This window comes from Xyrauchen texanus, chromosome 44 (genome assembly GCF_025860055.1).
Source record: "Xyrauchen texanus isolate HMW12.3.18 chromosome 44, RBS_HiC_50CHRs, whole genome shotgun sequence".
Classification (NCBI taxonomy): domain Eukaryota; kingdom Metazoa; phylum Chordata; class Actinopteri; order Cypriniformes; family Catostomidae; genus Xyrauchen; species Xyrauchen texanus.
The window spans coordinates 11,259,770-11,283,866 of NC_068319.1; the positions used below are offsets into that span (position 1 = coordinate 11,259,770).

The window sequence follows — 24,097 nt, forward strand, 5'->3', positions numbered from 1 at the left end:
AAGGAGATCGGTGACGGGGTATGACTTGTAATTTATTGCTGTCATTTATATTAACGTTTACCATTTGACGTTTATCTTTTAAATGCAATGTTAATGTAGACAGTAAAAATGTAGACAGTAGATGCTGCATTGTTATCTCATATCTCGCAGGTTGTGTATTTGTTACGTTTGTTTTTAGCCAGGTAGCTGTTTTGCTAGCTTGACGTGTTAGCCTGCGGGTGTTCAAAAGACATTCCGTGTTATTGTCAGTCGATAATAGATTTTGCATGTATTATTTTGACCCCTTAATAACTAATTATTTATGCTATTTTGTTTGCAGTGGAAATATGTAACAGCTAAGCAACATTGAAGTATTTTTGGGACGTTATGTCACGTCATCCGTGTTGAAATGTATGGATTATGCATAATCGGATGATTAAATGCGAGGCTACTTAGGCTAATTTAAGTATCAACTATGTATGTTTACGTGATGTCAAATCTATTTAACTTTTTCAGTCGGATTATGCTTGTTTTATGACTGCCTCCTGCACGACATGTTTGTGCCTTTGAACAATCATAGTTTACTTATCACGAACCTTGCGCTAGTCTGTAAAGCATATAGTCTAAACTCTTATTTATTATTGATATATTGTTGTCTATTTTCTTCTTAAATATATAAATGCATAGTCATTTGACTTTGAATAAAACTTTGACTGTGTTTTTTTATTCACATTGGCTTTTCTCTCCTGTCAGCTAACATTCCTTGACTCATCTCGTTTTAGCAATGTTGACATATCTGATGCAGACTGGATTTCTCTGCAGAGCATATTATTTAACGTGACTCCTGTTGTCTTGCTTATTGTACCGCAGCCAGGATATGCAAATGCATTTCATAATATCAATCGTATTTCGTTCCTTTACCCAGACAAAGGGACACAATGAGTAAGCGCACTGAGCGACGAGGGATCCATGTGGACCAATCGGAACTGCTTTGCAAGAAAGGCTGCGGATACTATGGAAACGCTGGCTGGCAGGGCCTGTGCTCCAAGTGCTGGAGAGAGGAGTATCAGAGAGCTCGGCAGAAACAGATCCAGGAGGACTGGGCCCTGGCTGAGAAGTGAGTTGGATGCGTGACTTACAGTGGCCCCAAAAAGTATTTGGACAATTAAGACACACTTAAACATGTTTTGATTGCATTAGATAATAGCATATGTTGAAAGAAAGCTAGCAATTTTTAAGCAAAGAATTTCACAACAACAAATATGTTTTGAAGTTTGTTTGGTTTTAAATGGACAGATATATTGTTAAAAATTAAACAGAATGTGTTTGGACACTTTCTGGTTGTTAAATATGAAATATATGTGATGAAATATACCTATGGTTATTGGTAACTGACTTCATAAATCCAATAAAAATGACCATTGGCCAGTTGGTTGAAAGTAATAATAGAAAAGGGTCAGAAAATGTAAGTTAGTTAAAAAATCTTAAAGGTGGAATTAAACCACAATGGTTGAGTTGTAAGATCACATATCAAGGTAAAGAAGAATTGGCTCTCCATCAGTATTGATGTACAGATGTGCCAGACTAAAAGAGGGTGTTTCCTGTTCCAGGCTGCAGAGAGAAGAGGAGGCGGCCTATGTCAGCATTCACAGTTCCTCTCAGACCCAGCCTCCACAATCCCATTCTCAGCCCTCTCTCGCCACCTTCTCCAAGTTTGAGGAGAAGAAAACCAACGAGAAGACACGCAAGGTCACCACTGTGAAGAAGTTTTTCAGCCCTTCCTCTCGCACTGCTCCTAAGAAAGGTACGAAGAGGCTGGGATTTGAGCGATCTGAACTTGATTGGTGTTGTTTTGTAGTGGTTGGAGTCTGCTGAAATCCAGCTGTGGGTGTGTTTAGTGGATAGGAAAAGTTTTGATTTGTATGATTGTTCCCGGTTTACTGCTCTAAGGTTAAAAGACATCAATCTGAATCTTAGTCTCCCTTGCTTTGCTGACTCAACACTGTGTCAGTGCTGCAGATTTTGCTTGGCTCATGACTTTTTTTCTTTCTTTTTTAAATTTTTTATGTTTCCAGGAGTGTTGAATATTCATGTTTTTGAGCAGTTACAGACATTACATCAGAAATTAGCATAATTAATTCTGATTAAAATGAATGGCCAGCATCATCAAATCACTGCCAACCTTGTTAAAATAAAATGATACATTATAAATTCTGAATCTATGTACTAATTATAATTTTCCCATGTCTGCCAAACATGTTGAGTGGTCCAAACATCATCTGCAGCCTGAAACTGAACTTTGGGTCAGATTTTTGGAGTGAACTTCACTGCATAGGAGAGCTATAGGATGCTCCCTTGCGCTCTTACTCCCTATTTAGTGAATGACTTAACCTCTAGTCTGCTCTCTGTCTGCACTGGTCTCAGAACAGTTTAAATTGCATCTTATTTTCATCCTAACTCCATACAAATTCTCTGAAAGCAAATTATTTCAGCTTTTTGGTGAACCAATTGATTCTCAATTTTGATTATCCACAAGTAAATGTAGGATTTCATAGGAAAACAATGGGATAATGTACACATTAGTGAACATTGTGTTTAGCAGCGTGGCATTTCGTGATGAATTGCTAAAAAAATAAATAAGACAAATCAGATGAAACTAGAGACTATAATCTTTTACCTCAAACAGGTTTCAATGTAAAAACGTAATTATATTTTACCAGATGAAGTTTGAGTTTCTCCCTTGTCACATGACCCTGTGCTGTCAGTAAAGTGTTCAACTTTCGACATTCAGAGTCTTCTGAACTGAGATCAGTTGTTATAAATGAAATTTAAATTATGTGTAGCATATAGCGAAGCCAAAAATACAATGTGTACATGGGGTCACACAAGGTTTACTTTAAAGGCTTTATAATTGAAACGTCAAGTATTAGTTATCCTTGCATGATTTGATTCATATGTTTTGCATATACGTTCATTTGCGATCAATCTCATCTTATCATGATTTTATCATTAATTTTATAATTAATTGTCTATTGTGTTGTTGTGCAATCATTTAAGCAATTCATTGACTCTGTTTGCTGCTGCTTTCATTTAGTTTGTTGTTCTGTTTCATCTCCACCCCACCTCTCCTTCATGTTCTGCATTTCTCTTTTTTTCTAATTCTCATTTGTATTTCTCTGCCACATAATTTTCCATCGCCCCCCGTTTCATCCCAATCTATTTGGATGTTGCTCGTTTCCCTGCCCGTCCTGGGTGTTTTACTCCCCCTCGAAAACGAAAATGAGAAAGAGAAGTTGCATGGCAGGAGGGAGAGCCATGGAGAGACCCTCCTGAGGGATCTGAAGGGCATTTTTACCCAACCTTGGGAGATGGGCTCCTCCACTGAAGGTAACGGACAGATCCCGAGGGAGAATCTGGGGAATGACAAGGGAGTGTGGGTGAAGATTGCAGTGTTTGTCTTCTCTGAGCTGGACCTCAGCATCTGTGTTTTGATGTTCTGTTTTGAAGGATCATGTTTAATTCATTTAAGCTGAACATAAACTTTGCCCCCTCAACTGTGCTTTGTGACATACTGCCCTGATCCATACCATACCATATTTTTGGTGCAATGCATATGTTTAATTCTCTATTTAGCTACACTGTATGGTCAAATGTACGTGGGCATCCAGGCATAGCAACCAAATGTGCTTGTTGAGCATTTTGTTTAAAAAATATTGTCATTAATAGGGAGTTGTTCCTATCAGCTTCCACTTTTATGGGGAGGCTAATTCACTGGAATTAATGGCCCTAGCCAAACCTGTAAATTAAAAGGAAATGTCCACATACTTTTGGACTTTGTGTGTGTTTGTGTGTGCGTCAAAAGACAATGATTTAATTCACCCTGACATTTTTGTTCATGTTCACATTTTCATGCATTCTTCTCTTTTCTTATCAATCTGGTGGCAGCTCTGGTTTCAAAGTTGAGAGGTGGGTATTAGTGCCACATCACTGTAACCCTCCAGCACAGATTACGGAAAACCAACAAAGTGCATAAGAGCTGCATGCATTCAGGCTCCATTGCTGGAAATGGGGAAATCCTAAAGAGATAGTTCCCTTAAAAATGAAAGTTCTTTCATAATTAATTTACCCTTATGGTGTTGCAAACCTGTATGACTTTTTTTCTTTTGTAAAACACACACATTGTATGTAAAGAAGATGCAATGAAAGTGACTGAAAAATATTTCAACCTCTAGGGCGTGTAAATGATAACAGTGGTGATCACAGACCTCGGCAAGGTCAAGACAGCGGCACTTTGATGATCCAGTCTGATGTAGCGTGCACTGTTAACAGCACCTCTGCCTAATTTTTATATATTGACACATTATTTCTATTATTTAAGGTTAAGAGATTTAAATTGGGAAAAAATTATAATAATTCTGGATAACCAGAATGGCACCTTTTAAGATGTGAGCACAAAAGTGGCAAGGGCTTGTGTCCCTGCTGCTCCCCATCAGTGCACATCACTGAATGACAGTCTTTACATTTTTGTGTGAACTATGCCTTTAAATACAGGTAACAAGTAGACCATGCATAACATCATCTCTGTAAGTCTGTTTTTGTAGTATTTATAACTCATAACATGCTTTGGTAAAGTTGGCCACTGTATGTTACTATCTTTGGCTTTCATCTGATGTGAAAGGCGTTGGCATGGTCCACATGGCCAAATTGTCTGAACATGTATTTTCAGTTGTTAGATAATGGAAAGGACTGAATTTTACATTACATTCTGCAATGACCTGGATGAATGATAATCTTCATGAACTAATTTCATTAAACTGAACATTTGAATCCAATACACTTTAATATGCTTTTACGTTTGGTGTTCAAACTATTTTCTGAACATTCCGTACATTTCTTTTATGTGCGTTCCAACAGAGAGCCACGAGGGAAAGACACCCAGTCCCTCCATCACCCGTCGGTCCAGCATCGAGACTGATCGTGCGTCACGAGATTTTGGGGAGTTCCTCAAGACCTTGAAGCCTGGCAGAGAGATCCTAAAGCAGAGCTGCCTTTTTATAGATAGCATGGGAAATAAAAAGGTGTGAACCAGGGTCACATACCCTTGTTAGTCCTGTTTACCAAGAGCCATAAAAAGTGTATCACTTGACATCAAATCAGCAAGGGCCTGCATGAGTCACTGTATGCTTTACTTTGACTTGACTACTGAGTGATTTTAGTAGATAATTGAGGCCTGTTTTATGTACTATGTTTTGCACGACTGGCATTCGTATTTAGGGTCAGATCATTGTGTGTCCCTTAGCAAACATTAAGATTATATGTTGGTTCGTCTTTGAAAGCATCCCTTATGTTTAAATTGAACCAAGTAATTTAAAGGCTAACAGGTGCCTTGAGTTGTCCGCTCTCTTGTGTTTGATTGCGAATTATCAACAAAGCAATGTTTGCCTACTGACACTTTGGGTAGTTGACATGTTGTGCGGTGTAACTTGCTATAATCAATGTGAAACTATTTAAAGCAGTATTTTGCTATGGCTTTAGACAAAATGGTATTAATTGTGTACTTAAATAATAATTTGTTGCATCACAGTACTATTTAAAATGAAGTAGTAAAGGCAAAAAGCTGATTTTAAAAATGGTGAAAACTAGTGACAAGTCACAGCAACTAAAAAATACACTTTCCCTTATGCATTCATATAAATGTAAACATCAAATCTTGATGTTTATTATTATGATATCTCAGAGCTTGTAATTTGGCTGTTCTTTGACCTTTACCATTTTATTTTGATGGATGTTTAATTATTACTTTTAAAATAAATTTTCAATAAGCATTTCATTTTGTATTCATACTCCTTTGCAGGATCTTGGTGCAGAGGAACTGTCTGAATGTGTGCAGGATTTTTACCAGAACATGTCTGACAGACTCATGAGTCATTTTAAAGGTAGGATTCATTCCATCACAAAACCTGTGAAACATGCCTAATCAAAGAATATGTAAACCATCATGAGTATCTACAAATCCAAAAAAAAGTTTTTTGTTGTTTTTAATTAATAATTAAAAGTACATGCAGGCTGGGATTAAAATGGCTGAGATGGCAGTCAACCACCCATGTTTCACATTTTAGCTTTTTGAGGCATGAAACGTCAGATTCTGGAGCGTGACAAACATAAAATGGCTTATGAAAATATTTATTTGCTGTTTTGTTATTTTTCCTTGATTAAACATTTCTAAGTGGCTTGTACTGTAAATGCCTCAAGAAGATGCTGTAATTGGCCAGATGATCATTAACGCGAGTGCCAGTGGAGGTCACCAGGGACATTTTGACCTAATCCAGGTTTAAATCCATTCCATCATGCCCCAATGTGCACTAGTTGTCGAAGAAACGTAATTGTTGTTCCAAAATGATGTGAGCGCTTTATGTAACACACTGGAGACAAGCATCACAGATTTTGTGTTTGTTTGTTTGACACAATCTAAAATCTTAACAGTTTTCCTCTGGATTCGGATTGAATATCAGTGAAAATGTTGTCTTCTCTATAATTCTGTGATTGGACCAATTCCACAGCTCCCTTAGGCCTTATTAATGATATTTCTATCTGAACTCTCAAGTTTGTTAACATTTTTACTCAGATGGAATAACTTGGACGATATTTCAAATGTCTGTTTTACTTATAAACAGAAGCTTTTGAACTGTTTGAGGAAGAGCCTTGTGTCTTTCTTTTTTCAGGCTCCTCTGATAAGGTGGACAGGGTGATGGACCAGGTGGAAAAATACATCATGACCCGACTCTACAAGAGCGTCTTCTGTCCCGAGACCTCAGATGATGAGAAAAAAGACCTGTCCACCCAGCACAGAATTCGGTCAGCCCCTTATATGTTCCTAGTAATTTTTAAAGGAATCCTTCACCCAAAAATGAAAATTCTGTCATAATTTGCTCATTCTCGCGTCGTTACAAACCCAACTTTCTTATGCGGAACACAAAAGGCGATGTTCATATCACCTCTTTGCATGAACAACCAAACTGGTGTCATTATACTAGGCTGGGCTCAGAGGCGTCTGATCAAATGGTGTGATATGCATTCGTGCTGTTGCTTACCAGCAGAGAGGGACTAAAGCTGTTGTCATAATTAAACTTTCAAATAGTCTTAAAATATCGCAATGTCTTTATTTTTTATTTAGGGCTAGTTTTTTTTAGAACTAGACTCAAAATCCCATGCAGTAAAGTGTATGGTGACATTTTTTAAAATACAGCATGCATAAAATAACTTGTGCTGGGGGATCCGTCAGTTCAATTCAAGAACTCACATGCAAAAAGATTCATGAATATTGTGAGCCATTTTTTCAATACAATGGCTGTGGTTAGTTCCTCTTTTTAATGTTTAATAAAAATGACCCAAATGTAGTCCAAGTGACTCATCCAAATGTGTATTCTCATGTGTATATTCCAAATCTTCTAAAGGCATACGATTGGATTTGGTAAGAAGCAACCCTAAATTTAGGTATTTTGCAGTCATGAGAGCTATGAGAGAAGCTCGTTCACAGTGGCACATGAGTTCATGCAAAAACTTGTGTTGATTGTAGTGCTAAAGTTCAAGCGAAGGTGTAAAAAAAAAAAAACTTTCATACCAATAAAACTAAATTCTAATATCAAATGAACCTCAACCTTTATATCTGTCCATTTGCAGTCTTGAAAATAACCTTTATTGATGTTGTTTATTCAGGGCCTTACACTGGGTGACCATTCAGATGCTGTGTGTTCCTGTGGATGAGGAGATCCCTGAGGTGTCTGATGGTGTTGTCAAAGCCATCACTGGTGAGTCCACAAAGCTTTCCCAGGCCATAATATTATTGTCTTTTATTGCTTTTGGTTTGCTTCCATCAAGGTTTTCTTCTTACCTCCTTTTCTTCCACAGATATAATTGAGATGGACTCCAAGCGTGTGCCAAGGGATAAACTGGCCTGCATCACCAGTTGCAGCAAGCATATCTTCAACGCCATCAGGGTTACCAAGAACGAACCAGCCTCTGCAGATGATTTCCTACCCACCCTTATCTATATAGTTTTGAAGGCCAACCCCCCTCGGCTCCAGTCCAACATCCAGTACATCACACGCTTCTGTAACCCCTCAAGACTCATGACGGGAGAGGATGGATACTACTTTACCAATCTGGTTGGTCCACACATCATGTACAGCCGCCCAAATAATATTTGAACACTGATGTCTCATTTAGATTTGTATGAATGTCATTACATTAGATAAAACATCAATGCAGGTGCCATCTTCTCAAAAATAGCTTTTTGCCATTACTTTTAACCAAGTGGTTCTATGGTCATTTTTAGAGGATGTATAAAGTCAGTTCCCCTCATGTTTTCACAGATATCCTAGCAGAGTAACCACAGGTTTAGCTCATCACATGAACTATGTTCCATGAAGGTTGACTACCAGAAAGTATCCAGATATGCTTTGTCTTAACAATATAACTTTTGTTTTATCATTGAAAAACCTAACACTTTTTCTTAATCTCTTATTTCCTTCAGTGTTGTGCTGTGGCCTTCATTGAGAAGCTGGATGCCCAGTCGTTGAATCTTAGCACTGAGGACTTTGAGTGCTACATGTCCGGTCAGGCTTCTCCTCGAAGACAAGACGATCCTGCCTGGCCTCAGACTGGCTCCTGTATCAACCCAGCTCTTAGCCAGATCCATCAAAATCTTAGCGTCCTATCTAACCTTGAAAAAAGACAGCAGCAGGTGATAGAGGGTGCCCAGAGCCTGCAAACTGAACTGGCAGAATGGCAGAACAATGTTGCCCGAGAGGTGCAGGAAATCCTGGAGAGATACCCACTGGAGATCAAACCACGAGCATCCGCAATCGATGCAGAAAATGTGGAGAATGATAGGCTACCACCTCCCATTCAACCAGAAGTGTTTGCAGGCTAGCAATCAAAACTAGTTTTGCGGTTGCTTACATAACTCTTCTAGAGTGAATAACCCAGAAACATGGTCTCACCGAGATGAGTAAAGCATAGCTGCTTTTGTCATTGTACTTTTCTCTTGTATCTGGGACAACAGGGGTTTTACCATTCCATGTGCTTTTTTAAAGGGATGAAGATCATGTCATCATTTATTCACCCTCATGATGTTTTAAACCGGTATGACTTTCATTATTTCATGGAACACAAAAGGAGATGTTAGGGACTGGCAGCCTCAGTCACCATTACCTTTCATTGCCCAGACAGAAAGATGCATTGAAAGTCAAAAGTGACTAAGACTAACATGCCTACTCTCTCCTTTTGTGTTACATTAAAGAATGAAAGTCATATGGGCTTGGAACAACATGAGAGTAAATGATGACTGAATTGTCATTTTTGGGTAAACTTTAAATGTTTGCACATTTGGTCACCTGTCATCTTTTTTCTGCAGGTATGTTCTTGTTGGACCATGTTTGTGCAGCCGTTTCAGACATAGGTGGGCTGTTTGTGAAAACGAAATACGCTTTTCTGACCCGGTAGATCTGGCACTAATTTAGTCAATGTGTTAGCTTTATCATATATATATATATATATATATATATATATATATATATATATATATATATATATATATATCATACAACACATCAACTTTTCCAATGTAAATTGACTTATTCACTGAAGAGTGTTTTGCCCCTATACCTTGGTGTGATGTTCTCCTCCTGGACGAAGGTCTATGTTTTTTTTTTTTTTTTTTTATGCGTGTCAAGTATTTTTCTGCTTATACTGTATACTAAGGAAATTCTACCCAGCTTTAAAGGGAATGCTTGACATGTGGAAAGTGCTACTCGTCTTTACTTATGGTACCTTTCAAAGATGGTCATTCTTAAATGCTAGGTCACACATTGAATCAGCTATACTGTGATGCAAACATTTCAGCAATAAACACTATTGTCACCGGTATAATTTACCAAACAAAATGCATTATTGACATAGGTAAAGCCGCATGTTTTGTTAGCTTAAATTAATGTACAGTTCTGCAATGGTGACCACAACCAAGATGAAAATTCCATTAATGTGTTAAACCACAGCTAATGGTTTTACATTTGATGTTGTGAGCTTAACAGAAGACAGATTTGAATGTGCTCCAGCTGTTACTGTAACAGGTACTTGGCACAACAATATATTTGTGTGGAAATAATTGGTTTAATTCATAGTGAAGTGTGATATTTTAACTAAACTGCTTTATTTATTATGTAAATATATAACATATGTGAAATGGCTAAATTTCCTGTCTGTGAATAATTATTTATCACTTAAAAACAAAATAATTTTGCTGTAACATCTGAAAATATTCCACAAAGTATTGGAAGTGTATTTGTCATACAGTCATTGGTGAATAACTAAGCACAATACTGACATCTTATGGTAGAAAATGACAGTATAGTGTTATCGCCAAAACCCCTCTTAATTTCTACCTTGGAACACAAAAGAGATGTTAGGCTAAAGGACAGCCTCAGTCCCCATTCACTTTATCGCTATCTGATTCCATACAATTAAAGTGAGTGGTAACGTTGTAGTCAATTTACTTAACATTGGAAGAAAGTAAGAATACTCTATAAAGGGGCCAGCAAATCCAGTTATGCACTGGAGAGCTGATTGTTATGGCAAGTAAGGATAAGGTATGCAGACGCTAGTATCCTAACTCAAACGTTTTTATAATTAGTTGTTTTATGTCTCATTGGGTATAGCCTAAATGAAACCGTTTAATTTGCTTATGTTCAAAGGGGACTTTGAAAATGGCTCATTTAATCAGATCCATAACAGATCTGCCACCCCACCAAACCTGAGTCTCATCCGATATTTCCACTTTACCTGCATGTCTCCAGATATTCTCAGTTTAGAATGTAGGCCAGTCTCTCTCAGGAGAGTCCTCACAAGTGATACACTGAGCTCTTGATTTACTAGGCAAGGTCTTTACATTTGCACATCATTATTCAGTCATTATGAGATATGATTTTATTTTACGTTGTTGTATGATTAGTAACATTTGACAAATCTGTTTTTCCATTGTTCATGCTTTACAAGAATACAAATACATAGAACATTAGTTTTACATAAAATTGATCACTATGAAATGTATTTAGTTTAAAAATATATAATAGTAAACATATATAAATATAACAATTAAAAAATCTATACTACATAAAATAAATCAATATAAAATATTGTTAAATAATAATATAAACATATTCAGAATATCTAGTCTTTTTTTTTACAAAGATGTTTTTCATTTTCTAGTTGTCTGTTCACATTTTATTTATCTTTATTAAAATGTTAGATATTGTGTATATATTTGATGATAGCCTAAAGTAAATACAAATTATATGACTATATTTTTATAATATTGATGGATTTTCCGATTATTTAATTATCTAAAACCAGATAGGAAACGAACAAAAAATGAACAGACAACTAAAACATGCACAACATTCTGAAGTGTTATAAATTATATATTTGATGTTGGCGCTTTAAAGTAGGCGTGTCATTTCCTTTAACGCACCGCCTATTAAAAATGCTCGTTTGTTATTGGTTAACACCAAAGCAAAAATCCACCAACAATAAAGGCGATTGGTGGATTTGGTTTCCCATGGTGACTGACATTGACTTGTAGGCGCTACATTCGCTGTTGACTAGTAGGTAAATAAACTGATACTACAGTATCTCTTCATGAGACACTAAATTATTAGGCACCCTGAGTGACGGAAGTGCAACATTGCAAGGTAATTAGATGGGAGTTGTTGTTTTCTTCATGGTTAATGAGTTTTGAGACCCTCATAGCTAACATGCTAGTGTGTTAACCTGAGCTACATCACCTGAGATTTTCTACCGCGTCAATTGTGAACACATGTTGTTTATTTAAAATTATAATTTCTCATTTTAATGCTAATCAATCACTTTTTAAACCTGTCAGCATTGGCACTGTATTATAGGAAAACCAGGGCCAGATATGAGCCCTCTTTTTTGCTGCATGTGCTCAAGTATATTCCTGCAGCCACATTTCAAAGATGACAACCTTTGTTATTATTTATATTTTGTGGGTCCATCGAAAGCTTGTGTTTTTGCCTCGTATATGTGACTTTTAAAACCTTCAACTGAAATTGGCAGATGTGTCCTGCAGTATTGCCTGCAGTTCACATGGTAGATACAGTATATTTGTCATGTGTGTTGGACATAATGTTCACACAGAACAATGCCTTCTGTAACTTTTCACATCAAGCCTGCATTGTCTGACACATTTATAAGGACAATCTGCAAATATTTGGCTGGGAAAATGCTGAAGACTGTTCTAGAATGATAATGATCAGTCAGAATGGGGTCAAAATACTGCCTTAGCTTTCATTAATCAAATTTGAGTATCTAAACTGTCTATGCCATCTGTTTTTACTGCAGTGAAAGCGGCTCACACAAAGAGTCTCCCATCGGACATATTTGGATTTTAGAAGTAAAACTGGCTGAGATGGATGAGCAGAGTGTTGAGGTATGTTTACAATGTGTTTGTACTGTATGTTTTTTTTAAAAATATTAATATATATTGGAGTTGCACTTGTTGTTTGGTTAATTTTTGTTTAATTTTTTTCAAAGATTGAAACTTGACTAAAAGTTTAATCTTAATGCATAAATTATTTGATTTTTGTCTCTTTCACAGAATATGTTGTTTTATACAATGCCTGGCCAAAAGTCGCCTTTTGGATTTAAATAAACAGATACTCCATAGCTATGATTGGATCATTATTGCAGTGATTTCATATGTTCAGCTGGCAACAATTCTTTTAACCCTAACTGATGCAGTGTGTAGCTTCTCATTTCTTAAACAACCATGTAGAAAAATGTATCCTGTGGTCGTGGAAAAGATGTTACTGTGTTTCAGTACAAATCAGTGGGCAAATTATTGACCTGCATCAAGCAAAGAAAACAACTATGGAATATAAAGATTGCTAAAATCACTTGAATTAAGTTAAGAACTGTCCAACACATTATTAAAAACCTGGAAGGGTAGTGGTGAACTGTCAGTTTTGCAGTAGAAATGTGGTCGGAAACAAATCTTGAATAATCGTGATCGGATATTACTAAAACACTTGGTGAAGTCACATCTTTAAAAATCAATAGTAGAACTCACAGCTTTGTTTAATAGTGAAAGTAAGAGCATTTCCACACACTCATTGCAATGAGAATTTACAGGATTGGGACTAAACAGTTGTGTGGCCACTTGTTAGTGAGGCTTATTGGAATAAAACGACTTCAATTTGCTAGGAGGCATAAAGATTGGACTGTGGAGCAATGGAAAAAGGTCATGTGTGTCCAGATTTACCCTATTCGATGGGCATGTCAGGGTAAGAAGGGAAGCGAGGAATCCTTTTCACACATGAATTGGCCACCACAGAGTCCTGACCTTAACCCCACTGAAAGTTTTGAGATGTGCTGGAGAAGACTTTACAGAGTGGTTCAACTCTCCCATCGTCAATACAAGATCTTGGCCAAACGTTTTTGCAAATCTGGATGGAAATAAATGTTGTGACATTGCATAAGGTTGTTGAAACAATGCCATGACGAATGCATGCCGTAATGAAATCTAAAAGCATTCCAACTAAATATTAGAGTATGCAACCTTTTTTTGGCCTTGCAGGGGTATTATACTGTAACATCATAGTAAAACAGAGGCCCACAACATCTGTGCTGGTAGAAATATATTCTCTGTGGCATATTAATTTGTTTTGCACATTTTTAAACATATAAAATATCTGTCAATTTTTTATATATATATATATATATATATATATATATATATATACACACACACCAATCAGCCACAACATTAAAACCACCTGGCTAATATTGTGTAGGTTCTATTCTGAGATGCTATTCTTCTCACTGCAATTTTACAGTGTGGTTATCTCAGTTACTGTAGACTCTGTCAGTTCAAACCAGTCTGGCCATTCTCTGTTGACCTCTCTCATCAACAAGGCATTGCCATCCACAGAACTGCCACTCACTGGATGTTTTTTTTGGCACCATTGTGAGTAAATTCTAGAGACTGTTGTGCTTGAAAATCCCAGGAGATCAGCAGTTACAGAAATACTCAAACCAGCCTGTCTGGTACCAACAATCACCCATGCGATTTGTCTAATCAGCCGATCACGTGGCAACAGTGCATAAAATCATGCAGATGTGGGTCAGGAGCTTCAGTTAATGTTCCCATCAACCATCAGAATGAGGAAAAAAATGTATCTCAGTGATTTGAACTGTGGCATGCTTATTGTTGCCAGATGATCTGGTTTGAGTATTTCTGTAACTGCTGATCTCCTGGGATTTACACTTCTGGAATTCAACTGTATGTATAATATTATACATACAGTTGAATTCCAGAAGTGTACATACACTTGTGTTGAAGTCATTCAAACACATTTTTAACCATTCCACAGATTTAATATTAGCAAACTAGAGTTTTGTCAAGTTGTTTAGGACATTTACTTTGTGTATTACACAAGTCATTGTTTCAACAATTGTTTATAGACGGAGTATTTCACTTTTAATTGACTATATCACAATTCCAGTTGGTCAGACATTTTCAAACACTAAGTTAACTGTGCCTTTAAGCAACTTGGAAAATTCCAAAAAATGATGTCAAGTCTTTAGACAGTTAGCCAATTAGCTACTAATAGGAGGTGTATTGAATTGGAGGTGTACCTGTGGATGTAGTTTAAGGCCTACCTTCAAACTCAGTTTCTCTTTTCTTGACATCATGGGACAATCAAAAGAAATTAGCCAAGACATTAGAAAAAACAATTGTGCACCATAAACTGCCAACTAGAATGCCAAGGATCTGCAAAGCTGTCATTGCTGCACATGTAGGATTTTTTTGATGAGAACTCTTTGAAATAGTTTAAGTTCTGAAAAAAAAAAATCAAATTGTAATATACATTTTTCATGCCCTGACTATACATTGTGATCAGTTGAATGCCACAATTTGGTCAATAAAAATTCCAATTTCGTTCCATAAGAGATATATATATATATATATATATATATGGCTGGCAGATATGAAACCCTCTTCTCTTGTATCTCTCTTCAGAGTATAGCGGAAGTCTTCCGCTGCTTCATTTGCATGGAAAAGCTGCGGGATGCACGACTCTGCCCTCACTGTTCCAAACTGTGCTGTTTCAGCTGCATACGGGTGAATAAACAAGCACACATTTACTAACCCAATGACAATACTACACACTGCCTACAGGAGGAGCTCGCAGTGTATAAAAAGCCTGTCTAACTGATTGTCTTTATTGTTTGTACTTGACAGGAAACGAGGGATTTCACACGTGGGGAATTTTGAATTAGTAAATTACTTGTTAAGCTTGTGATCTACCACAGCAGGCTAAATCAGTATAATGTTGACTATGAATTGAGAATTTGTCTATCAACATCATATGCAGCAACTGATCCACAGTGTAATGGACCAGGTGAAATATTTTATGAACTGTGAAGTATGTAAATGTTTTCAAACATAATTACTTCACACATCTGCCTTGGTTCAGGTATCCCTGCACCAAACTGATGCTTTTTAGCCAATATTGCTTTGTTGGGCCGCTCAAACAATCAGAGAAATGTTGAAAGTGCCACAAAGCTGCAATGTTTTTTGGGAAATCATCCTATGAATGGCTCACTTCTAGTCTCTACATCTTAAAGGGGTAGTTCACCCAACAATGAAAATGCCATTACAGATGTGTATGACTTTCTTTAATTTGCAGAACGCAAAAGAATATCTCAGTTCTGTTGGTCCTTACAATGAAATTGAATGGTGACCAGACCTTTTAAAGCTCCAAAAATAAAATTAAGACCACATACAAGTAATCCATAAGACTCCAGTAGTTAAATCCATATCTTCAGAAGTGATATGATAGGTTTGGGTGAGAAACAGATCACTATTCTATGTCTTTTTTATTTAGCCATAAATCTCCACTTTCACTTTCAGAATGTAGAAGTAAAAGTGGAGATTTATAGTAAAAAAGGGCTTATAATATATATTTTTTTCTCATCCACACCGATCATATTGTTTCTGAAGATGGGGATTTAACTACTGGAGTGTTTTGAATTTCTTTTATGCTGCCTTTATCTGCTTTTTGGAGCTTCAAATGTCTGGTCACCATTCAGTTGCAATGCAAGGACCAGCAGAGCTGAGATATACTTCTAAAAAAATGTAGCATGTATTCTGCAGAAGAAAAAGTCATACACATATGGGAGGGCATGAGGGTAAGTAAATGATGAGGGAATTTTCATTTTTGGGTGAACTATCCCTTTAAGCTGTGGTATAGGGAAGCATTTTAACATCAAACTAATAAAACTCTTTTAATAATTTATCTTTTAAAGACGTGATTTGACAGATGAGCCAAGCTGGCATTTATACATTTATTTCAAAGGTAATCCAATCTTCCTTTTGTTTTTCTCCCTGGCAGCGATGGCTTACAGAGCAGAGAGCACAGTGTCCCCATTGTCGGTAAGAATTTAAGGGACTTCTTCTAAAGTTAGACTTTAAAATGATGCTTGAGGTCTGACAGTCTAGGGAGTAAATCTAGAGGATTAACTATTGATTTTTTTTTTTATTGTTATTCTTCACAGAATGAGCTCGTTTCAGGGAAGCATCGATTAGTTACATTTAAAGGGAACTCATCCAAAAAAGCTTTTGACAGCTGGGCCTGATCCATCTGATATAATTCACTTAAATAATTGCCAAAGCAATTTGAAGTATGTGTTCAAACTGAAGCTCTGTAATTCAATATATTATATCAAGAGACCTGATATATGAACAGTTTTTTTCATCCCTGTTCCCATAATTATTTTGAATTCCTCTAAACAACAAACTTGTGGAAACATGGTCAAACAATGAACATTATGCACAGCTGGACCTGTGATCTGATAGGATTTCTTAAAGCATACCTCATACCACCCTCTGTACCTCATCCATTTTTTGAGTTGTGCCCAAACCTCTTCAGTACTCCTCAATTCATCTCTAATAAATAGTTTAATACACTAAAAAAAAAAAAAAGTAAACATTTGAATTTTTAATTAAAAAAAGTGTTTTGGGTCTTTAGAGACCCCAGGTATGTAAGAGTGTCAGGTTTATGTCACACTTTCATAAATTATATACAATCACAGGATATCTATTTCTTTGTTTATTACAAGAGAAATGAGGCCTATATTCATTCAAATTAACACTATATCACATTGATTTTCTGTGCAACAATGGTGAATTATCAATATCCCTTATGCATGTACACATACATATTATACTTAATTTCTTACTCAAGGTGGTGCTGTTGTTTCAGTGATTGATTTGATTTACATTTGACACTGCTAACTGATGTAGAAACAACGTGTAATTAAACTATAGCAAGTGCAACACATTAACCGTATTGTATGACTATTGTCATTTGGATGTACTACTGAAATAACGTAAGTTGTTTATCTATTTAGACTCAATAAGTGCCTTAGAAAATGCATAATGTATGTGTAACTTTGGTTTATCTGATATTTATCTTATGTGGATTATGTGTTGTGTAACTCGATATGTGTTTGACAGCCAGTAGCATCTCATGAAATTTCAGTGTAAAATGAATGAATGAATCCTGTTCTAGATTTGTCCTGATTTGTTGCATTATCTTTTTGATATATGAAATGAAAACATAAAAATATAGTTTATTTTATTATGTTCTAATTGTGTTGTTGAATTTGATACTATTTGGGCATTTTGTATATCCATTTTTGATAAGTATAGGTGCCGTGTTTCTAAAGACCTGAATATGTAAGAGTGTTTGGGGAAAATTACCATTCATTTAAGGGTTAAATGGATACAATAAAATGCATTAATTTATTTATTGGTATCCTGAGTGATCTACAGAAATCAGAATTTAAGTGTACTTGATTGAGTTAGCTAATAAGACTTCATGTTCAATTCAGAGCACCACTTCAGTTAAGGGAATTGGTCAACTGTCGCTGGGCAGAGGAGGTGACCCAACAACTGGACACACTGCAACTTTGCAACCTCACAAAACATGAGGAGAACGACAAAGACAAGTGAGACTCACATTTTTCATTGCATATTATTTTATCCTTACCATTTGTTCCATTTTGGAGATGTTAGGCAGAATGTAGCCTCAGTCACCATTCATTTTTATAGTATGTAAAAAAGATGCAATGAAAGTGAAGAGTGATGGCGTTAACATTCTGCCTTGCATCTCCTTTTGTGTTCCATGGAAGAAAATGAACACCGGTTTGGAGCAAAATGAGAGTAAATAATTTTTTGGGTGAACCGTCTCTTAAATACTGAATGACTGCAAAAGTACTGTCAGTGAATTTCTCCTCACACAGTCATTATCTCACTCTAACAGGTGTGAGAACCATCATGAGAAGTTGAGTGTGTTTTGCTGGACTTGTAAGAAGTGCATCTGTCACCAGTGTGCACTGTGGGGAGGCATGGTATGCAAAAGTCTCAAATGCATTAGTCAGGCTGGTGGATTGTGTGTACAGTGTCATTTCCCATCTCAGATCCAAATGTGTTAAGATGAAAAAAGCATAGTCACACTTAAATTATCAATGAATAATACAGCGGCCAACATGAATCAATGTCAAGCTGTCTCAAAAAACATAATGCAATCAAATCATCCCTGATAAACACATGTTTATTGTGAAACATATTCAAGTGAACTTGTTGATTTGTCCCCATTTCCTTGAGCTGCACGTTTTACAACTGCTGCCTTTTAAAGGAATATTTCCCCCTAAAATGAAAATTAATTTACTCAACCTCATGCCATCCCAGATTTGTATAACTTTCTTCTGCTGAACACATATATATTTTTAGAAGAAAAGTTCAGCTCTTTAGAGCATTTATACAATGCAGGTGGCCAGAACTTTGAAGGTCCAAAAAGCATAAAAAGGCAGCATAAAGGTAATCCATATGACAGTGGTTAAATCCATGTCTTCAGAAGTGACATGATAGGTGTCCACTTTCACATTTTTCTTTTGTTTTTGGCAATTCACATTCTTCCTGCATATCACCACCTACTTGGCAGGGAGGGGAATTTGTCCCTTTAACCAATTGTAAAAGTGCGAATTACAACATTTACAGTAGGTCTGCTCCTGTTAAGCCAAAATGTTGTATTTACAACATTGTTTTTTTCTTTTCTTTTTTTGTTGTTGAAGCGGTTAAGCTAAAAAATAAATAAATAAAACAAAAAGCATTTATGCTACTGGATAAGCTAGCGGTGTGGACCGCTTTAGTGATTATAAAGGAATGTTGCAGTATTATCTCATTGCTGCTTTATGTAATGTATTCAAAATATGAATAATTTGATAGTTTAGGCACTGCCTTGTTTTATTGATGTATAAAACAGCAAAAAAGTAATATTGGAATGCAGTTCTCAGCTAAATTTGGATAAAGAATATGGCCCCCAGATGCCCCACACAAAATAAGTATTTAATTTAAATTATACCAATCTGATCTAATAATACAATTTATCACAAATTCAAGGGAAATCATAAATAAGGGTTTTTGTCATAATTGTGCATTCCTACTATATCCCTGGTTTCACTCCACAGCATGGAGGTCATACGTTTAAACCCTTGGCTGAGATCTATGAGCAGCATGTTACAAAGGTAAATGAGGAGGTGGCAAAGCTACGGCGTCGCTTAATGGAGCTCATCGGTCTGGTTCAGGAAGTGGTAAGCACCTTCATTTTGATCCAATTATAAAGGGATGCTTGTTTACCAGCCAAAAAGCCCTTTCAGATGGATCTGCAAATTTCAGATGAATCTGCAAAAGTATTATCTAATTACACACACATTCCTGGTTTGATATGTGCTTCGGAAGTCGTTTTACATAATGTCACACACTAGGACTTTGAGGAACCCACACACATATATCAATTACTGTGCATAGTTCACTTTTTAATCATACGTCAAATAATTGTCCACTAGAGGGTGCCATATGTTACAACATTGGTGAATTCAAGCTATTCAAGATGGATTTAAAAACTTAAGATACTGTAACTTTTACTAAAATAATGAAATGCGTATATTTGAATGAAATAAGAACAAAATAACACAAGTATGGTTTCCATTGTGAGAGAATTTAATCAAGGAGCATTTTATGTGGTTTTCAGGAGAAGAACGTAGAGGCGGTGCGTGGGGCGAAGGATGAGAGAGTGAGGGAAATTCGAAATGCGGTGGAAATGATAATCGCACGGCTCGATAATCAACTCAAGAACAAACTCATCACACTCATGGGTACATCTGTGCATGTTCTTCGTATAAACTGACATCTGAGGCAATGTTTGTATTATGTTCTAAACCTGTATGACTTTCTTTTTTTCAGTGGAACACAAATGGAAATGTTTGGAAGAATTTTCTATCTCAGTCACCATTCACTTACGTTACATGGAAAAAAAGAGATGCAATAAAAATAAATGGTGACTTAGAATAACATTCTGCTTAACCTCTCCTTTTGGGTTCCACAGAAGAAAGTCATGTGGGTTTGGAACAACATGAGGGCAAGTAAGTGAGGACAGAATTTAATGTTTTGTGTAAACTATCCCTTTAAAAAATAATCTGCCCACATGTTAAGCCCTGATCTAATATAAAGTTACTGTATTCACAGGACAGAAGACCTCTCTGACTCAGGAGACAGAACTGCTGGAGTCTCTGCTACAGGAAGTAGAGCATCAGGTGTGTGGACTCAGCATAGACCAGTTAAATCAAATGCGGATGGATGTTTTAATTTGTAACATAATTGCGTTTGTGCCCCACAGCTGCGTTCATGCAGTAAGAGTGAACTAATCTCCAAGAGCCCAGAGATCCAGCTCATGTTCCAGCAGGTTCACAGGAAACCAATGCAGTCTTTCGTCACAACACCCGTTCCACCAGACTTCACCAGGTGCACACACCACACCTATTAATCTAACATTTTATGCAGAGACAAGATGCTAACTATAAACTTGAACGTTTGCACTCTCCTTGGCAGACTGTGAATATCATAAATATGTGTGATAATACTTGTAGTGGTATAGGAGAAATATAAGCTGTTACTTTTCTAAAATTATTTGACCACCAAATGCCACAATTAACCAATTGACCATATATATATATATATATATATATATAATTAATGTCTAACAAACATGCTGATGGTATACCACAATAAACCTCTAATTTCTTCATAGTGAGTTGGTCCCTGCCTATGATTCAAGCACTTTTGTTTTAGCAAACTTCAGGTAATGATAATCTCTGTCTTCTTTTTTCATCATTTTATTTTTAAATTGCACATTAGTTCTATTTTAACTTGAATTGGTGTTGTCCTAATGCCCTCAGTACTTTGAGGCAGAGAGCCGACCCTGTCTACAGCCCCCCTTTACAGATATCAGGCCTATGCTGGAGGTTAAAGGTTTATCCGGTGAGTTTGTTAGTCCCCTGTTCCTCTGCCACTTTGCTTTTTCTCTTTACAGCAGTTCATGATGAAAAATCAGTGTGAAAATTGCAGAAATTAACAATAACATGGTGGTGGAAATTAAATGGTTTTAATAGCTCTCACACCAATCCCTTTCTAATCTCAGACTGAACAGACGGTGTTTTGCTTGTTTGTTGGGGTTTTAGGACGGTAATGGTGTTGTGCGGGGAAACTACCTTTCTGTTTTTCTAGAGCTGTCTGCGGGTCTCCCTGAGACGTCCAAGTAAGCTACATGCTCTGCTCTTGTGCTCTCAACCTCATATTATATGTAAATATTACATTCTGAGTGAGAAATGCTTTCTGTGTCCGTTCAGGTATGAGTACAGAGTGGAAATGGTCCATCAGGCCTCCAGTGACCCCACCAAAAACATAATTCGGGAGTTTGCATCAGACTTTGAGGTGGGGGAGTGCTGGGGGTATAATCGATTCTTCAGGCTAGACCTCCTCGCCAGTGAAGGATACCTGAATATGCAGACTGACACTCTTGTGCTGAGGTGCAGCTAGCTTGGTTTTGTTTGTTTTAATCCTCCTTAGAGCTCCTTTTTAATTTTAAAGGGATAATTCCCCCCAAAATTTAAATTCTCTCATAATTAACTTGCCACCATGCCATGCCCAGATGTGTATGAATTTCTTCTGCTGAACACAAACTAAGATTTTTAGAAGAATATCTCCGCTCTGTAGGTCCATGCAATGCAAGTGAATGTTGGCCCGAACTTTGAAGCTCCCCAAATCACGAAGGCAATGTAAAAGTAAGCTATACGGCTCCAGTGGTTCACTTTCACATTTTTGTTATTTTGTTTTTGGTGATTCACATTCTTTGTGCACATCACCCCCTACTGGGCAAGGAGGAGAATTTATACTAAAAAAGGACTTTAATATTGATCTGTTTCTCACCCGCACTTATCATATCGCCTCTGAAGATATGGATTTAACCAATGAAGTCATATGGATTACTTATATGCTGCCTTTTATGTGCTTTTTGGACCTTCAAAGTTCTGGTCTACATTCACTTGCATTGTATGGAGCTACTGAGTAGAGATATTCTATTAAAAAGCTTGGTTTGTGTTCAGCAAAATAAATAAAATCATACACACCTGGGCTGGCATGAGGGGGAGTACATGATGAGAATTTTCATTTTTAGATGAACTGTTCCTTTAATTGACTTTGTCATACCTTTTCAGAATAATTGTTATATGTTGAATACTGCCCCCCCCACACACACACAGTGTTGTATTGATTAGATTTGTATTACTGTATACAACCCAAGGACTGCTTTCATTTCTCATACCTTGCTTTTTCATTAATATCACAGGTATCAAGTGCGATCACCAACGTTTTTTCAAAAATGCAGAGATCAGTACTGGTTTATAACTCAGCTAGAATCGGCCCAGTCCAGCTACATTCAGCAGATCAACAACCTGAAAGAGGTCTGTGTCTATGGTATCTTCATATTTAGCATAATGTCATCCTTAACTCAGACTCCTTAGGATAGGTGTCTTACTGGAGTCATTGGATGGGTGTTTTACTGGTTTGTTTTGTTTCAGAAGTTTGACTTATTCTTACAGCTAAAGTTCTGTTTTGTCTGGTATATTCATGCTTTCAGAGACTGGCCATAGAACTATTCCGTCGGCAGAAGCCGCAAAGTTCCTCTCAACCTGAAAGACGTCTGTGCCCCACGGTTTCCTCTGGAAGAGACTCCCGACAAGGAAAGATCTCTGTACCAGAAGAGGGTAGTCAGGCAGTCTCTGTAGAGACAAAGGAAGAAGAGGAAGAGGAGAAGACTCAGCACAATGACTCTAATGTAAGGCCTTAGAGAAAAGCATCTTGAATTTTATAGCAACTTATTTGACAATTAATTTTTCCCCTTTTTTCTAATTCTTTGTAAAAATTATGCATGTCGTTTTTCTAGTTTTCAAATTTAGCCATGTTAACGTCATAGTCACATCTTAAACATTTTTAATTCTCTATCATTATCATCATGACAATGTCTTGTGATTTTAGGGATAGCCACAATGTTGCAATCTCAGACCAAATTACCCTTATTTTAATAGCTAAAGAAAATGATCCTACAAGTGTTATGTCAGGATCTTGAAATCCTGACTGCCACATTACTATAATTTTCCGTCTTGGAGCTATTTGATCGTGTTTTATGGACATTAAGACGTGTTTGATGTGGTGTTGTAACATTAGGAGTTGTCTGATGGGGATTTGGAGGTGGACTGCCTGGCAGGAGATGAAGATGTCAATCTTCTGGATGGTAGCAGCACCTCCGGGAGCTCCACAGCAACCAGTAACACAGAGGAGAATGACATTGATGAAGAGACCATGTATGTATAAAAAACAGTCTTCCTGAAATTTCAGAATAGGCCCTTTCCCACCTACGGTCCAGGTACTTTTCCTTTATTAACTTTCTAGATGAGAACTCATACGAGGAACCGAACACCCAAGGAGATATTGCCCCTGTTGCATTCACATAGTTGCCACCATAGTGACGTCATCTAGTATTGACCATTTTTCTTCTGACATGGTTTGAGTGCGCGAGTCAATAGCAACAATGCCAAAATCAACTACACCAATGGAGGATGCCGGGATCGGAGTTACACT

General features: G+C 36.9%; 2 protein-coding genes across 6 annotated transcripts in view; both read left to right on the forward strand.

The window, feature by feature from the left end:
* Window positions 1–7: 7 nt before the first annotated feature.
* Window positions 8–9,568, forward strand: rabgef1 (RAB guanine nucleotide exchange factor (GEF) 1). 2 transcript variants are annotated; one of them, XM_052117586.1, is made up of 11 exons: window positions 8–18; window positions 905–1,096; window positions 1,590–1,783; window positions 3,241–3,366; window positions 3,925–3,945; window positions 4,894–5,057; window positions 5,834–5,915; window positions 6,702–6,834; window positions 7,696–7,787; window positions 7,888–8,144; window positions 8,513–9,568. In XM_052117586.1, exons 2-11 carry the CDS (start codon window positions 918–920, stop codon window positions 8,909–8,911), a joined length of 1,647 nt encoding a protein of 548 aa, XP_051973546.1. In that variant the 5' UTR covers window positions 8–18; window positions 905–917; the 3' UTR covers window positions 8,912–9,568. The 2 variants fall into 2 exon arrangements, with proteins under 2 accessions (XP_051973546.1, XP_051973545.1); XM_052117585.1 differs by lacking the exons at window positions 3,241–3,366; window positions 3,925–3,945.
* Window positions 9,569–11,600: 2,032 nt separating this feature from the next.
* trim37 (tripartite motif containing 37) overlaps window positions 11,601–24,097 on the forward strand; it is a 28,917-nt gene continuing 16,420 nt past the window's right edge. For 3 of the 4 annotated variants that reach the window (XM_052117401.1, XM_052117404.1, XM_052117403.1), the window contains exons 1-17: window positions 11,601–11,726; window positions 12,397–12,484; window positions 15,077–15,178; window positions 16,452–16,492; window positions 17,953–18,069; window positions 18,384–18,471; window positions 19,591–19,713; window positions 20,154–20,277; window positions 20,648–20,715; window positions 20,799–20,923; window positions 21,210–21,260; window positions 21,358–21,439; window positions 21,640–21,716; window positions 21,808–21,987; window positions 22,806–22,920; window positions 23,097–23,294; window positions 23,684–23,820. In XM_052117401.1, coding sequence (XP_051973361.1) covers window positions 12,464–12,484; window positions 15,077–15,178; window positions 16,452–16,492; window positions 17,953–18,069; window positions 18,384–18,471; window positions 19,591–19,713; window positions 20,154–20,277; window positions 20,648–20,715; window positions 20,799–20,923; window positions 21,210–21,260; window positions 21,358–21,439; window positions 21,640–21,716; window positions 21,808–21,987; window positions 22,806–22,920; window positions 23,097–23,294; window positions 23,684–23,820 — 1,649 coding nt within the window. In that variant the 5' untranslated portion in view covers window positions 11,601–11,726; window positions 12,397–12,463. The remainder of the gene's footprint in view (window positions 11,727–12,396; window positions 12,485–15,076; window positions 15,179–16,451; window positions 16,493–17,952; window positions 18,070–18,383; window positions 18,472–19,590; window positions 19,714–20,153; window positions 20,278–20,647; window positions 20,716–20,798; window positions 20,924–21,209; window positions 21,261–21,357; window positions 21,440–21,639; window positions 21,717–21,807; window positions 21,988–22,805; window positions 22,921–23,096; window positions 23,295–23,683; window positions 23,821–24,097) is intronic. The other variant, XM_052117402.1, reaches the window with a different exon arrangement.